General features: G+C 42.2%; 1 protein-coding gene across 2 annotated transcripts in view; it reads right to left on the bottom strand.

The window, feature by feature from the left end:
* Positions 1-7,075: 7,075 nt before the first annotated feature.
* Positions 7,076-17,496, bottom strand: part of EPS15 (epidermal growth factor receptor pathway substrate 15) — a 2,462,763-nt gene continuing 2,452,342 nt past the window's right edge. The window contains exon 25 of one of the 2 annotated variants that reach the window (XM_044086082.1): positions 7,076-9,114. In XM_044086082.1, coding sequence (XP_043942017.1) covers positions 8,971-9,114 — 144 coding nt within the window. In that variant the 3' untranslated portion in view covers positions 7,076-8,970. The remainder of the gene's footprint in view (positions 9,115-17,496) is intronic. The other variant, XM_044086083.1, reaches the window with a different exon arrangement.

Genomic DNA, 17,496 nt, shown 5'->3' with positions numbered 1-17,496 from the left:
AAGAAGTCCCTGGGGCCAATCATGGACTACAGCATCTCTGGGTATGTGAACCGGAAGCAGAAGAAGGGAGAAGTAGTTGCTGCATTTGGTGTTGAAGGGGGTGGCAAAAAGATCGCAGTAAGGCTGTCCCCATTTGTGAAAAACAAGATTCGCAACTTCCTTATTCAGCGACCACTCGTGAGGCATGAGAATAGCTCTGCTGAGCCTGTCCGCTATGATGTTGGATCTCCCGGGGATGTGCGTCGCAATCAGAAAACGTTGGGAGGAAATCACCCACTGCCAAAGTGTGAGTGCTTCTCGACACAGGGGGTAGGACCTGGTTCCGCCCTGCTTGTTGATGTACCATACCAATGAGATGTTGTCCGTTTGAATAGCAATTGTCCCAGAAGGAAGAGAGTCTTGAAGGGCTTGCAACGCCAGGAGCACGGCTCTCATTTCCAGGGCATTTATGTGCAGATGGTACTTGTGAGGTTGCCACGTGCCTTGGACTGTCCTGCCCAGATAATGCCCCCCCCCACCCTATCAGGGAGGAACCTGTCGTCACTGTGGCTACCGGAGGGTGTTGTATGAAAGGTCTGCCCTGAGTAACTAGTGGGGAGACCATCTACCAAGAAAGATGCCTTTTGCAAGCATCTGTGATCATGTAAGTCATGGGAAGCTCTTGGAAAGACCACTGCGTAAACAGAAGCCACTGAAGAATTCTCATATGAAAGCGCACCAGTGGGATTAGGAGAATGGCTGCTGCCATGGAACACAGAGTTTGAAGGACGTACCTGACTTGGATCCTTTTGCTCTGCATCAAAACCTGTTCCTGCTGACGGATTGCAGACACCCTTTCTAGTGGTAGCCTTGCAAACATATCTAAGTCTGCTCCTATGTAAGTGATAGATTGACAGGGCAACAAGGCAGATTTTTTGAAATTTACTGTAATGTCGAGCTGGGAGCGGATTGTGATTGTGTAGTCCCATGCTTGTATGAGTCGATGCCTGGTGTTAGCAGTAAGGAGCCAGTCTAGATACGGAAACACCTGAAATCCTTGACCCCTCAGGTGAGCCGTGACCACTGCCATATATTTGGTGAACACCCTGGGGACTGTGGTGAGACCAAAGGGCAGAGCTTTGAACTGATAATGACTGGCCCCCAGCCGGAAGTGAAGATATCTCCTGGAGTGCCTGTCCATCTTGATATGGTAGAACGCGTCCTAAAGATCTATCAACCACATCCAATTGTCCTGACCCAGAAAGGGTAGAATGGATTGTAGCATGACCATCTGAAACTTTGTTCTTTGCACAGACCTGTTTAGTCAGCTGAGATGCAGAATCGGTCTCCAGTCCCCTGTCTTTTTTGGTACTAAAAAGAACCTTGAGGAAGTTCCGGATCCATGCTGGTCTACCGGGACTTGCTGGATGACTTTTTTCTAGCAGTTTTGAAACTTCTATTACTGCTTGCTCCTTCAGATTGGGTGGAACATCTGGAAGGGTCTTCCTTGACTGTAAAGGGGGTTGATGGAAGGGAATTTTGTAACCTCCGGATATGACGGACCATACCCATTTGTCTTGTGTTAAACTTTGCCAGGCTTTTGGGTACAGTGAAAGTCTTCCCCTGACTGCCTCCAGAGGTGAGCAGCCAGGCAACCCTTCAGGGATGCTGGAAGGGCTTATCAGAGAAGGATTCTCCATTGCCCTGGTTCTGTGGACCCCCCCTGCCACGAGGGTGGCGTCTATTATTATTGTTTCCCCCTCTGCCTCTGGAGGAAAAATCACTACGTGTGTCAGGCAAGGCTCCCTGGGATTTACGGAACCACATCTTCCCACTCTTCTGACACTTGGGGTAAGGTCTAGAGGTAGTGGAAAAACAGACTCCCACGGCAGAGAGAGTCTTGCCTTCTTGCTCACACCTAGTCAAAGTGTCTCTCACATGTGGTCCAAAAAGAAAGGAACCATCAAAGAGAGTGTTGGTGAAGGACGCTCGAAAGGGTTCCGCAAAATTACACAGCCGCATCCACGCATGCCTAAGGGCTACACCCGTACCAGCGGCTCTACTCGGCCCATCAGCTGCATAGGAAATGAGCCTCATGGAGGAGTTAACAACAGAATTAAGTGTCGCTAGCTGGGAAGCTACCTTGGCTTGCGCTCCCTCAGCTGTTGGATCTTGGAGGGTATCTCCGAGCTCTTTAAGGAGATCCCTTTGAAGTCGGGTAAAATGACACAGGTAGTTCAGTGACCTCATAGAGAAGGTCGCTGATGCAAACATTCGCTTCCCATATCTGTCCATCATCCTAGACTCCTTGTTAGGGGGATGGACAGATGAAGAGGTCTCCGCTAGCTCTTTTTTGGTGGCTGCTGCTACCACCATAGCATCAACAGGGACACCTTTCGACAGGAACTCCTTATCCTGGGGTGCCGTAATGAATTTACTAGGTCTCATCGGAGTTGGTTCCACTGTATCCGGAGCTGGCCAAGCCCTTCGAGCCACCACCGTCATTAGTGGATCGAAAACCAGAAACACCCAGGAGGTGGAAGGTCGGGAACCGAAGGCATCCAGAAATACCGACTTATCCTCAGAAGGGGGTAGGGGATTCCAATACCCCTCTGCTTAAGCATTTCTAAGATGTCCGGGAAGGAAACATCTTCAGAGGGGGATATCGGGGACCCTTCTGAATCATCTAAGTCTGTATCAGAAGTGACAGACTCGGGGGAGTCAATGTGCTTCCTCTTACACTTTTTCTTCTGAGGGGGCTCTTCTGAGTGATCAGGAGAGGCCTCAGAAGAGGAGGAAACACCCAATGGGGTGTCCTGGAACATTGGTTCCCTACTCTTAGGGTCTGGAGGAGGGGCAGAGGTTGGCACAGGCACTACTGGGGACGGAGCCGGTGGGGCTGATAGTGGAGCTGACTCAGGGGACAGCACACTCCGCATGACATCGAAGGTGTCTCTGCCATGATGCAGAGAAAGCTCCAGTTCTGAAGAAATAGGAATCTTTCTCCGCACCGAGGGAGACGGCTCCATGGCCGATGTAGGAGCCAAGCTCACCTGCGCCGAAGAGAGGGAGAAAAGGGTCGAACAAGGGTCCGATGCCACTCGCCCCCTCCGAGCCGGCGAGGGAGTCCCGGCGCCCAGATCCCTCGATGGAAGGTACCACCTAGGGAATCGAAGCTAAAGTCGGAACCGAAGGAGATAAAGTTATCGGAGCCAACGGTTCCACTACTCGAACCCCAACAAACTCCAACTCCGAACTCATTGGAGTCGGAGGAGGAACATAGAGGGAAGTGGATGGAGCCGATACCTGTTGAGGAGAGCTGGACAACAATTTGGCTAGTGCCTACGACTTTAGCAACCTACTGACCACTATCTCCACATCATGATCCGACAGTCTAGAGGATCGAGAGGAGTGGGAGGATCGGTGACTACGCTCGCTCTGAATTAAAGGAGACCGAGGAGCCAAATGTACCGACTCTAGTGAAGGGGACCTCAGCCTCTTGCGGGTCCGCGATGGCTCCAAAGCCTCTGATGGAGCCGACGGGGAGATTGTCTTGTCGGTGCCAGCCGGAACCAACGTAGAAGGTAAATCCTGAGCCGAAGATGGCTCCGAACTTAGAGCAGACGGCTTAGTGGATTCAGGGGATTTCGCAGGCAGTGTGCTCTTGGCCAGTGAATCCTGGGGTTTTAAAAGACCCCTAAGAATAAGCTTATTCTTATGCTCCTGCAGGACTCTTGGACTAAAGGCATGGCAAACAGAACAAGAGTCCTGCAGGTGCACAGCACCTAGACAATAGACGCAAGAAGTGTGCCCATCTGTCAGAAACATTTTCTGACAGCATGAGTCACACTTCTTGAACCCAGAAACCTTGGATTCCTTTGACATCTTAACAGTAGAAGGAAAAACCAATTACAACAGTAATAACAATAAGCAGTAGCAATAAGCAAATTACACCTACTAGAAAGACTATAGCTAGGTTTTTTTTTTAAAGATAATAGGAAAGCCTCTAACTTAAATGGTTAACCTACAAGAAAAAAGTAGAAGGAAAGCCTCTAACTTAAATGGCTAACCTGATAAGAAGAGGAAGGGGGAGGGGTGGGGGAGAACTCTCTAAGTTAAACGAGTTCTACAAAAAAGAAGGGATACTATAAGCTAAACAATTATCTATCACAGAGACAAAACTATCGTTAATATTAAAACAACTAGAAAAGTTAAAGTCTAGTGAAAATTTACACAAAAAACTCTATACAAGCCTGAGCCAGAAAAACAACACCTCGCAGCTGAAGTGGCAAACGAGATCTGGGTAGCTATCGAAGATGGCCGATTCGGAGCCGAGAATTGGCTCCGATCCCAACCAGCAAGAATGAAGGCGAGATAGACAACTTAACATTAAATGTTTTAAATATAGTTAATAAATAATAAAAATACATAATACTGAATAGATATTCACAGTAATCCACAGAGATCAAATCACAGAAAATATTGACATTAACACTGATGGACAGACTCATACAAATAAAGAAAAACACTGCGGTGGTGGTGCTGCGGTAGCATTGTCACCTCACAGTAAGACGTTGTCGTGTTCGATTCTCAGCTAGAGCGTCTTCTGTGTGGAGACATGCATGAATGGGTGTACCTTCATTGAAGGTTGTGCAACAGGGCCAGCAACTCGGCACGTAAAAATCTACTGCCAATCATTAGCAGACTGGAGTTCTACTGTGGTGACCCCTAACCAGGAAAAAAGCCGAAAGACACAACAACAACTCTCTAAAATAAGCTTCACTATATTCCTGACTGAATCTAAGAGACTTTTTATTGTTCCCTAGTTAAGGTACTTACTACCATAACACAAGATGCTGTGGGTGAACTATATTTATACTCAGGCTTCCAAACAGAATACTCAATACTCTGAGATGACTCCAACATGACTTGCAGAATGACATCATCTGGTCACTTGACTCTAGGTTCCCACAATATCTCCTTTTGAAGTTTGAGACAGGACTTTAGTAGACCGCTACAAGACACATTTAGAGCTTTTACAGCAGTGCCTAGGAGCCAGAAACATTTACAACACCCCACATCTTTACAAAAGCTGACAGATAATGGCTGCTCCCAAACTTACAGTCTCCAGTCCCATTCAGCACTGTGGGATGCCTTTTAATGGTTTAAAAGCTCATTTACATTTCCCTTATTTTTCTTAAAATAAGCCAGCTGGTTAACCTTTGCTGTGCCACTGTCCTCTATTAAAACATTTACATTTAATTCAGTTAGCATAACAGATGTACATTTCTCTTCATTTCAGCAGGGTGCACTGCTGATACATTTTAACACAATTAACACAAGCAAAGCTCAAAAAAACATTTTCAGCACAAGCATCTGTATAGATCAGTTTGATATACTAATGACATGTAATTATTTACAAAATGTGCTGGCACAAGTCATACATCCACTGCCCTACTTTACCTGGCATGGCTGGCAGTATCTCCTATCATCACACCTGGATTATTTGAATTTTATGCTAACTTCCAGAATGCAGCCCCCTTCACCACAAACATAACCCTCACCAATCCAAAGAAAGCCCTTTAATAAAATACTTGACTGCAAACTATTACAAATATTCAATTTTAAATTCTAGCACATCTTATTGCACAAAATAAGGACGTTATTTTTTAAAAAAAGCACTTATCTGATTAAAACAATATTTGAACAGCCTTCCTGCTAATGTAAACAGCAACAGATTCCAATGCGAGTTTCTGGTCAGGAGTAAGAAATTTGCTGAAAGGAAATGGAGTGAGCATGAAAGTCAAACTGACTTACTGTCTTTCTCTCTTTTTATATATACATATATAAATGGATTCGCTAAGTAATCCCGAAATACTAAAATCCCGAATTTCAGTATTTCGAAATTACATAGCCGAACACACCAAACACCGAAACCCTACAACCGTGAAATTCAAAATCCCGACAGTACACTACAGATACAGCACACACAAACACATAACTTCCCCTCAACTCAAATATAATATCCTACACTACAGATAAGCAGGGGGCAAGCCCCCCTGCACCCCCCCATGTGGGAGGCTGTGCCCCCCTACTTATATATACTAACTCCAAGATCTCACAAATCAGACACACACAGGTAACTCACTCCCACATATTGTACCCACCTTCGCACACAAACATCACAGTCAAAATGCACACTGACATACACTAAAGCCCCTAACCAACACACATACACATACATACATACCCAAACTCACATCTTACCATTCACACACCACAACACCAGAAGCACTATTTCAAGACTTCGCTATTATAATTTCGAAATACTGAAATTCGTGATTTCAGTATTTTGAAATTAAATAGGGAACCCATATAAATACATATACATATATATATATATATATATATATATATATATATATATATATATATTATATATATGTAGAAAATTTAAAATAGCCTAAACACACAAGTCTAAGTAAATAAATACTGCCCTTGAACTAAGCATAACCTCAAAACATGCAACAATTAAACTATGTCACACAATAGCAGGAAAAGGACATATTCGCCAACTCCAGTCGTGCACGATTACTGACCAACTCCTTTGCAGACAAAAAAGATGCCACACCCTTGCATCTTTAATGCTTTAAGATTACACACATTTTCACACTGTTTATATTAATACTGTTATTTCATTACTCTGATCAGTAAAAACAATGCACAATCACTGAATGTTAGTAAACTGCAAGCATTTGAGTGTCATTCATGTATGTATATATCTATGACTGCACAACTGTTCCCAAAAGTGTCCACTGACAATAGTCTTTTTGCCAAGTTAACACAAGTTAAATAAATAAAAAATTAACCGTTGCCTTGAATGACTATCCTAGGGGTGGTGGATGCTGAATAGCCAGATTTTTTTTTGCCTTACATTATTTGCCTCTATATACAGATATGTGCGTGTGTGTAAATCAAAAGCACACACAGACATACAAATATACATTTGTAACCACAAACACACAAAAATGCAGGCATTTAACATAACTTACACACAAACATAATAAAAAAATCAGAATACTGATAGCAGCAGATATAATTTTATTAATGTATTTATATTTTATTTTAATTACAAGTTATAGTTAACATTTTAACAATAAAATGATACCATAACAAAAAGTCTCACCTGCAACAGTTAAAAAGGTTGGTTAAAAAATCATAAAGTATATAGCAGCTTAACTTACAGCAGTGGCCTTCTTAAAAAAAACATTTTAGGATATATATTAAACATAATTGACAACAGTGTTTTAAAGAATTTCAAACTGAAATATGTAACGATTTAAAATGAATAATGAACAAAATAAATTATATACACTGGGCTGCAGTGCTGCTTGGTCTGTACAGTATGCATGCAAAGAGAAAAATGCTCAGCAATCCTGTTCTTTTCTTTAATTCCACATTTTTTTAATGCAGTGCAACACAGAATCTGATGGATGTTCTTCATGAGTGCAAGGCTGGCAAGAGTGAAACAAACATCCTATTACAAAAAGTTACAAATACAATTATAGTGCTATATGTAAAAATACATGTAAACAATGACATTGTGTTTTGAACTTTCCTTTTTCAGGATGACTGCTCAAATTCTGATTCTCAGCGAGACATTGCACTGGAAAAGGTCAAAAGATGAGCTCTAATTTAAATAATTACTTAAAACACAAAAATAAATTACTACAGGGTTTATAAGGTATTTCCAATGCACTGGACATGAGACACCATAATGTTTATCACCTTAAAATGTTACATGTCAGAAGGTAAAAGATGTCTTCTTAAATGCCCTATCCATTTTATGGCTCAAAAGGGAACTTCTAGCATTTTAATGATTTTTAGCTTGAGAGTAAGTCTGAAGTGCCACTGAAAGGTAATCTTTTAATAATACAGGCCATTTGCTGCTAGAAGGCAAAATGTTGCAAATGGCAAAAGGTATACTGGTATATTAAGAAGATCTTCTACAGTCACTTTGTAAACTTCAAGTTCAGTTTTCAATTCGACTTTCTTATAAAAGTTCACTACTGCATGGAAGGTCTAATAATTCCTTTCATGAAAAACAGGAGGATGTCTCTAGAAGAAACAGAATCTAAACAGCTTCATGATTCAAACTTTGCTTCACGACCAGCAAGAATGAAAACATCAAAAACAAAGGAAACTTTCAGAAATTTGGCCAATTATTAACATTGAAAGATTCAGAAACAGAGCAGAACACTGCTGTGTAAGCTGACAGTGTATAGTTCAGTTTATACAGTTTGCAAAACATCTGCACATTTCTGAGAAGATACCAAAACAAAACATTCTGAACGCACCATATGCACGCCATATTTTATGTTCTTCAATAAAAATGTATTTATAATACATATATATATTAGACACATACATACTAGACACACATATGTGTACATAAATGAATTCCACTAGAGAGTCAATTGTAGTTCCAGTACTTTCAATATCATAAAACACAATGTCTCAGTTTCCAGTCAAATATACAATAAACTCTCTTGACCAATTAATTTAGAACTTCTTAGGTGCATTGCACAAACACACAGTTTCATTTCAAAGAACTCAAGTAAAAACAGCATCACCAGCTTACAACCAAACTAAAATGCAGCAACTGAAATACTGATTTTCTGCTGTATAAGCACAGTTGTTCAATAATGATAACTCCAAGCGGATCACAAAACAGTCTTCTAAAACTGCAGTCATATAACACAGTTCATGGCTTTGAAAAACCTGGCTGTCAAAGTATCATGGTGCTTTCCCCTCTACACCAGGCTGCAAGACATATTCAAACATTACGTGCTTATGGCTATATAAACATGGCAATGCTGTTTATTAAAAGATGTACCTTGAGGGCCTAAAATTGAGAAAATACTTCAAATAAATGTCATTATTCAAGCAAACACAGGGATATATCACTGCATCAGTAATGCTCTCTTGTTTTCAAGACTCTGACAGCTCAGATTTACTCAGTGCTATGGCTAGTTCTAATTCCTCTTGCTCTTGAGTCAATCTTGCCAGCCTCTCTTTTTCCTCTCGCTCACTTTCTCTTTTTGCCCATTCTATCATATCTTCTTCAGTGGGGTACTGAGATAAAGAAAGAAAATTAAAGCAATCAAAAAATCCAACACTCAATACAGACAAAGCCTGCAATAAAAGAGATATGTGAACTTCAATCCAATAATGCTATAAAAAGACTGTAATGTAAGGTACATACCTTAAATCCAGATCTTTGAGGAACTCATCCAAAAAGTCCTTAATTATTTCTGCATCTGATACCAGAGGCAATTGGCCAGTAAAGACTTCTTCAAACAATTCTCCAACAGCACCCAGCCCTCAATCTAGGACCCTTTCTGTATCAAAACAACCTATTTTCTTCAGGCTAAACTGAGCCAGTACATCAATAAACATTAGAATGAGTTCTAAACCGAATGCTACAACAATGAAGGTAGAAACATTAGGGAAGAAGGCCTTGGAATATTTTCTTCTAGAAATATGCCTTATCCTTGAAGTGAATTCCCCATGATGTAATTTGTGGTGAATGCCCAAGGTGTGAACCAGGACGCTGATGCACAAGTGCTCTGGGCATCTGCTTGAAACATTCCAGCGAAATTGACAATTCCTTAGAAAATGCAATTTCCCCCTCTTCCTGCACCAAAAGATTAAAATATTCAGGACTGAGCATCAACAGGTTAATTACAGTAATAGCAATCATGCTGACTGTCTGCTTAGTACTAGGTCTACTAGAACATCCCCTTAGCAAAGGCGACAAGAGAGACAGATCATGCAGTGCAATGCAATGCGAGGCCTGAAAAATCTCTGTACTGGTATACATTCTTAAAATGTGTTTTTGTTAGAAATGTGTCAGACTTTCCCAAAGGAATGCTAACAGCAATGTGAATACTGCTGAAAATGCTTACTTACTATTGCTTATCAGCAAGCAAAGGTAACATTTAAACGCTAACATACTAAATAATAGTTTACATTGGGTGGAATAGAATTTGACACACTGGGCACATTTTCTTGCCATTCTTAGCTGTAAGCTTACTAAAATACTACACTGCATAAATGGTACATACATGTATATACACATAAGGGCCCATACAGTTTAACTGCTGGGAAAATCCACAACTAGTAGCAGATGGACAGTTGACATTCCTTCTTCCTGACATTCTTCTTGCAATATATATATATATATATATATATATATATATATATATATTTTTTTTTTTCCATTTTGACTTTACTGAGGTGCTGATTCTTCATTTTTCCCCCCAGAAGGACTCAAGATATTTCTGTAAATTATTTGACAGTTCTCAGACTCTCAAGTGGATTATTCAAAAGATTCTGCAATTCTGCTAAGGACTTTTCTGAATGGTTCTTCTCATGACTTTAGTCTAACAGCTTCATACAGTTTAACAGCCTCCTACTGGTACCATTTAAAATACATGGAAAGCTTAATGTTATGTGCACACAAAAGAGAACCCAAATTTGGTATAAATTACACAATATAGTAACTGTGGTAACATACTCAGTCTTTTATAGGGGTGGAATACATCTCCATGGTCAAATCTTGGTAAATAAGTTTTGTAAATGTGTATGAACATTATTCTTGGCAGATGTATCTTAACTTCAGACATTCCACAAGCATGCACACACAAAATGCCTCACTTTATTTCAGTCACAATTTAGACTGCTATTGATTACTAACTACCCTTGTCTGAATGGAGCTGCTTCCACTATGTCTGAGCTGTACATTGCCGAACTAGAATACCTCTGTTCCCACAACCACCAGGGAAGTAAGTGTTTACTTATACCTGGGCACTTTAAAGCTGGATATGGTACAACTTAGCCTGCTGAGGATTTATATTTTTTATTTACAAACCTTTAAAAGAGAGTGCTTTTTTAATTTGTGACAGAGGGAAAAAATGCAGTCTTAACTGCGACTATGCAGCAGCTTGCTAATGCTAAGTGCTCTGACTGGTTGTGCTTTTGTGTTTCGTTTACGTTTGGCACCACTGTGCAGAGCTATGCCTTTCCATATGCTTGACCTCTACACTGCTAAAAGTACAGTTTTGTACCTACCATAAATGTAGATGTTCGAAGATCCACATTGCTGCAGTCATAACCTGTGGGTAGTCCGCTGTCCTCGGTCGGCCCGAATACCAAAGTGTTAGGCTGGCGTCGGTCATGGTCGCTTAGATCTGATGTCAGTACGCCATGGTACTAAAGCGCATGACCGATGCCATATCCTCAGTCTTTCTTGCCCCAGATGTCAGAAAGCCTTAAAAAGAAAGGCTATAGCCACAAATAGAAAAACACCCAATTACCAAAATAGCAATAATAGGTACACCACAAACCACCCAGTCACCCCAAACTACAGAGGGGAAGGAGGGAGGGAAAATTGGACTGCAGCAATGTGGATCTTCGAACATCTACATTTATGGTAGGTACAAAACTGTACTATGTTCTTCATCTCACATTGCTGCAGTCATAACCTGTGGGTAGAATCCCAAAGCAAAGGTAAAGGGAGGTTGGTAAAATCAGAAAGCATTAGGAGCTGCTAACATGCCCTGTAAAACAGCAGTGGCAAACCCAGCCCTAGATTTAGAATAAAGAGGGAGATGGTAATGCTTAGAAAAAGTGTGCACTGAACTCCAGGTAGCTGCCTCCAAAATATCCTTAGTATCTACTCCCCTTAAAAAAGCAGTAGAAGTGGCAGTTGCTCTAGTGGAATGAGGTCTGATTCCAGCCGGAACCTCCTTACCATGATGAGAATAACAAAAAGCAATACAATGACCAATCCACTTAGAAATAGTTTGCTTTGAAACAGGTTTTCCTTGTGAACCCAAGGCAAAAGAAATGAATAACTGTTGAGACTGTCTGAACCCTTTAGTTCTGCTCAAATAGTAACGTAACTGCCTGCGAATATCCAAAGAATGCAAAATTTTTTCCCCCTTATTTTGGGGATAAGCATAAAAAGTAGGCAAATGAATAGATTGGTTTAAAGCCACATTAGAAACAACTTTAGGCATAAAAGTAGGGTTAGTACGCAGGGATACCCTATCCTTATGAAATATCAAGAAGGGTTCAACTGCCATTAGAGCCTGTAATTCAGATACCCTTCTAGCAGACGTAATAGCCAACAAAAAAGCAGTCTTCCAAGACAAAAACTTCAACTCAGATGTAGCTGCAGGTTCAAAAGGAGGTAAAGTGAGTTTTTCCAACACAAAATTGAGATCCCAGGAAGGAGTAGGAGCTCTGGCTGGGGTCTTATATTCTTTGCCCTCTAAGAAATTGCTTAAACAAAGGATGAGAGAATAATGGTGGGTCACAGTCATAGTGAGCAGAAATAGCTGCAGCATGAACTTTTACAGAGGAGAAAGACAAACCCTTGTCTAGTAATTCTGTAAGATACTGAAGTGAAACACTCAAATTAGGCACTGAAACATCAAAGCTCTTTGCCTTGCTCCAAAGAAAAAATCTCCTCCATTTATCAGCATAAACTTTCCTTGTACTAGGCCTTCTGGCCTCCAAAATGACATTCAAAACTTGTTGTGGAAGCTGCGACCCCCCAGGGTCTAGAACAGAATACGCCAGGCTGTCAGATGCAGGGACTGTATCCTGACATTGAGGAAATGATTGCTTGTCTGGGACAAAAGGTGTGGAACTGGTGGCAAAGGCCAAGGAGGCTCCCGTACTAAACTCCTCAGTAGAGGGTACCAGTGCTGACGTGGCCAATCTGGAGCTATTAAAATCATGCAGGGCTTGTCCTGTCTGACCTTCAAGAGTACCTTTGGAAGGAGAGGTAGAGGAGGAAAGGCATAGACGTGAAGGTTGCTCCAACTGAAAGACAGAGCATCCACTTTCCAAGCCTGTGGGTGAAACATCCTTGTGCAAAACTTTGGCAGTTGAAAATTTTGTGGAGAAGCGAACAGATCTATGTCTGGAGTCCCCCAAGCCACTGTCAACTGTTGAAACACATGAGGATCCAATTTCCACTCGTGGGGATCCACCATCTGCCTGCTCAAAACATCTGCTAAGGAGTTCTGTGCTCCTGGCAGAAACCTTGCCTGAAGAGTGAGGTGCAAACTGAGAGCAGTCTCCCATAAAATCATAGCTTGTCTGCAAAGAGGGTACGAATGGGTTCCCCCTTGCTTGTTGATGTACCACATGACTGTTGTGTTGTCTGTTTGAATCAACACTCGTCCTGGATGAATGAGATCCTTGAAAGGCATCAATGCAAATTGGACTGCTAACATCTCCTTCATGTTGATATGCAAATGTTGAAGCCTGGCAGGCCACGTGTCTTGAACCCATTTTCCATTGAAGTGTGCTCCCCAAGCCATGTCTGAGGCATCTGTCGTTAAGATCTGACTCGCCTCTGGTCGGGTCACAGAGAGTCCCTTGTTTAGGTGACATTCCTGAGCCCACCACAAAAATTCCCTTTGAATGCAAGGTATTATCTGAATGACAGTGTCCAAATCGTGGCAGTGTTGAGTCCATACGCTTTTGAGATACCATTGTAACTTCCTCATATGCAGTTTGGCATTGGGAAGCACCAGAATACAAGATGCCATGAACCCCAAGGCTTGAAGGGTTGTCCTTGCAGTCAGCCTGGACCGTAGAGACAATTTTTGGAAGTAAAGGGTAAGATTTCTTTGTTTGTCCGGGGTCAAAAACGTCATCTGAGAGGCTGTATTCAGTCTCACACCCAGAAAGCACATGTCCTGAGAGGGTACTAGACTGGACTTTGTTTCGTTCACAGAATACCCTAGGCACCTTAACACTGTCATAACATACTGTAGATGGTGAAGTAACTTGACTTTGTCTTGAGCAAGAATCAGGCAATCGTCCAAATAAGGATAAATTTGTATTCCTCTTAACCTTAAGAAGGCTATCACTGGAGCCAGGACCTTTGTGAACACCCTGGGTGCAGTAGATAAGCCAAAGGGCAATGCAGAAAACTGATAATGTAAAGTCCCAGCCCGAAAACGCAGGAACCTCCTGCAACTGGGCCTGATAGGAATATGAAGATAAGCCTCTTTGAGATCCAGAGTTACCATCCAGTGATCTTTGCCTAGCAGAGGCAGAAGTTTTTGCAAAGTTAACATTTTGAATTTTGGAATGTCCAGGTATGTGTTGAGAATAGACAAATCCAGTATTGGCCTCCAAGTGTTTCCTTTCTTTGGCACAAGAAACAGGCGAGAATAAAATCCTAGGCCCACTTCTGACTGAGGGACCTCCTGGATAGCCCCCATTTTTAGAAGTAAAGTAATCTGTCTGTAAGCCTCCACCTTTTGCTGAGGAGGAACGTCTGGTATGCCTTTGAAAGGAGGCAAGGTGTGGAAATAAAACTTGTAGCCTCAATCTATAATGTCCAACACCCATTTGTCCTGGGTGACGAAAAGCCAATTTTGCCTGAAAAGTGCCAACTTTCGTCCCAGAGGAGCTGCCAGACAGGTGGGATCTGGCAGCTGAAGATACAGGTCATTGGGTTTGCTTACGAAAAGGCTGACCCCTGCCCTCACCTGAAGATTGTGCAGGGGAACTCCACGTCCTCGGTCTGAAGGAACCCTGAGCATGAGCCCTGCCCCTACCACGTCTAGATCTGCCCCTAGACTGTAAATCAGAAGAAGGATAAGCCCATCCCTTAGCAGGCCAATTTCTGCTAAACTTAGGGGGCTGTACCTGTAAAAATTCCTTAACTGTCTGTATGGACTTAGCTTTGTCTTCCATTTTCTTCAAAACCGACTCCACAGGAGAACCAAACAGAACTTCAGATTGAAGGGGAGCATCCAAAATTCGAGCTTTTACATGCTCTGACAAATTCTGATCCTTAAGCCAGGCGTGCCTACGAATAACTGATCCAGTGGCAGCCACCCTGGAGGAAGCCTGAAGAGCATCAAAACCACACTGCAAAGAATGCTTACCCACCTGATCAGAGGCATGAACTAAATCTTGCAATTCTTTACACTCAATACCCTCTGCTAAAGCATCAACCTTAGATTTTAACTGACTTAATAGAAAATTCTGGTACTTCAGCATATGAAACTGACAATTCAAAGCCCTCATTGCTAGAGTGGAAGAGGTATACACTTTTTTACCCCACCTATCCAAAGCTCTTGAATCTTTATCCAGAGGAACTGGATTCTTCACAATAGAAGCCCTGACACCCTTAGGTCCCTGGCTAATAGTCTCCGGGTCAGCTCTAGGGCTCTTATACAAATATTTATGGGCCTCTGGCACTCTGTAATACCTGTCTGGTTTAACAGGGGCAGGAGGTAAAGAATCAGGATTAAGAGAAGCTTCAGAGAAAACATCCTGTACAACATCCAAAACAGGGGGAATAGCCAAGGGCCTATGCTGTGGTAAAAATAAAAATTCCCTAAGCCTCTTACGAGAATCTGAGAAATCCTGACCTTCCCACTTAAAATGCTCCCTCATGGAATGCAGGGTCTCAGAAAAGGAAAAATCCTCTGGAGGGGAAGCAGAAGGACAAGAATCCTCTGCATCAGAATCAGAATAAGGAGGAAAATCCTGAATGTCCTCAGCTGAAGACTCAGAGTAATCTGAGGAATGCTCTAAACCCTCTACCTCTGGCTCCACCCTAGGCCTCTTATCTGGGGGGGGCATAGAACCCCTGATTAAAGTAATCAAATCCTCTGCCATCTTCAGCATATGCTTTTTAGGAACAGAACTAGGGCTGACACCAGTGGAAGACATACCAGGCCTGGCCTTGGAAGGTGCTTTAGAGACAGAAGTAGAAGGCCTAACCACCTTATGCAGAGAAGGGACTACAGAAACCTGAGAGGCCCCCTCAGCCTGACCCGACTCCTGAGAGGCCACATCCTGCAAGATTAAAGGCTCCCCCTGAGAATCAGCTGAAACCTCGGCTGGATCCACAGATTCCACCGTAGTTTCTAAAGAACCGGCGTCCGTAACGGACGACTCATCCTGCTTGGACTTTAATGTTTTTTCTTTACGCTTCTTAGCGGTAGCGGGCGTCGGAGGATCCGACGGCATATTGTAATTACACCGCTTACCGAAGACAAGTCTAGCACAATCTAACCTGCGTTTAATGGTGCGCTTATTAAATTTAGCACAAAAGCGACACCCGACTACGTCGTGCTCAGGCCCCAAGCAAGGAATACAGAGAGAGTGGTAATCCCTATGAGGTATCTGCTTCCCACAAGAAATACAATTATTTACTTTTTCTGACATCCGGATTTAACTGAGTCAAGAAAAGACAAAAATATTCCCCAACGGGGTACTTAGCCCAACTTGGTCTTCGGTCTGAAACTCAGAATACGAAAATTTCAGGACGCCGAACGGCACTTGCAAACGCTGCTTCTGCTTCGGACCATGCGGCAAGAAAGACTGAGGATATGGCATCGGTCATGCGCTTTAGTACCACGGCGTACTGACGTCAGATCTAAGCGACCATGACCGACGCCAGCCTAACACTTTGGTATTCGGGCCGACCGAGGACAGCGGACTACCCACAGGTTATGACTGCAGCAATGTGAGATGAAGAACATCTGGACTACTGCTCCCAGAACCTCCTTGAAAGTGACTAAATGATTAAACTTGAACAAATTGAAACCTACTGTGGTACATGTATTGCTGGCTAAAGCTTTTTATTTTACTTTATTTTACAAACTTTCAAAACAATCTGCATTTTAACTTGTGTGAATGGATACCTGCAATGTTCTCTATGTATTTACTGTAGCTTAAGAACACTGAATGTTCCAATTAGATGTTGTGCTTTGGGTTTCTTTTATTTCAGCAGCACTATGCAGCTGTTCCTAAGTCAAGCAGAGTGGTACATGCAGCATTATGTACAACACCACAGTAATCTACACTAGACAGTACACGGTGTATGCCTAGGAAAAACTTTCCCTTAGGAACATTCTAAAGCAATATTCCCAGTTACCACTAGTCAGCATTATCCTGAGAAAATAGTCCAAAGTTAAGTGAAGGAACCCTCAAACTTTATCATCACTGTCATATGCAAACTGCCTGCAATTACAGGTTATAAAATCAGTCATATTTTCATAGCACCTTCTTCCTTAAAAGAGCCCTTGAATACTATGTTTGTAAAATACTTGCAACACACCACACAGCAGTTCTATACACCTCCAAACCCATTCCATCTGTCTATCACACTTGTGCAAACCATTGGAATACAGACTACCCTTGCTCATCTGTTGTTAGCATGCTAACACTAGGTTACTCTAGGCATTGTAATAACAGCCTTATGTTCCCTGGTAACTCACTACTGCAACTAAGCACTGAATCTGTATTTGAGAGATGCAAACATCTTCCGCAACATGGCTGTCCTAAATCACACACCTACTGTACCACAGCACTAGCTAAATACTGAAATACTAACACTACTATTCTCAGGCCTAAAAAGCATATAAACATCTCACGTGGTACTTATACACCTGTGCTCCCTATAAAAAT

The sequence above is a fragment of the Protopterus annectens genome, chromosome 10.part0 (genome assembly GCF_019279795.1).
Source record: "Protopterus annectens isolate FY-2018-M chromosome 10.part0, PAN1.0, whole genome shotgun sequence".
In the NCBI taxonomy this organism is placed as follows: Eukaryota; Metazoa; Chordata; order Ceratodontiformes; family Protopteridae; genus Protopterus; species Protopterus annectens.
This window is presented reverse-complemented; position numbering and strand designations above follow the sequence as displayed.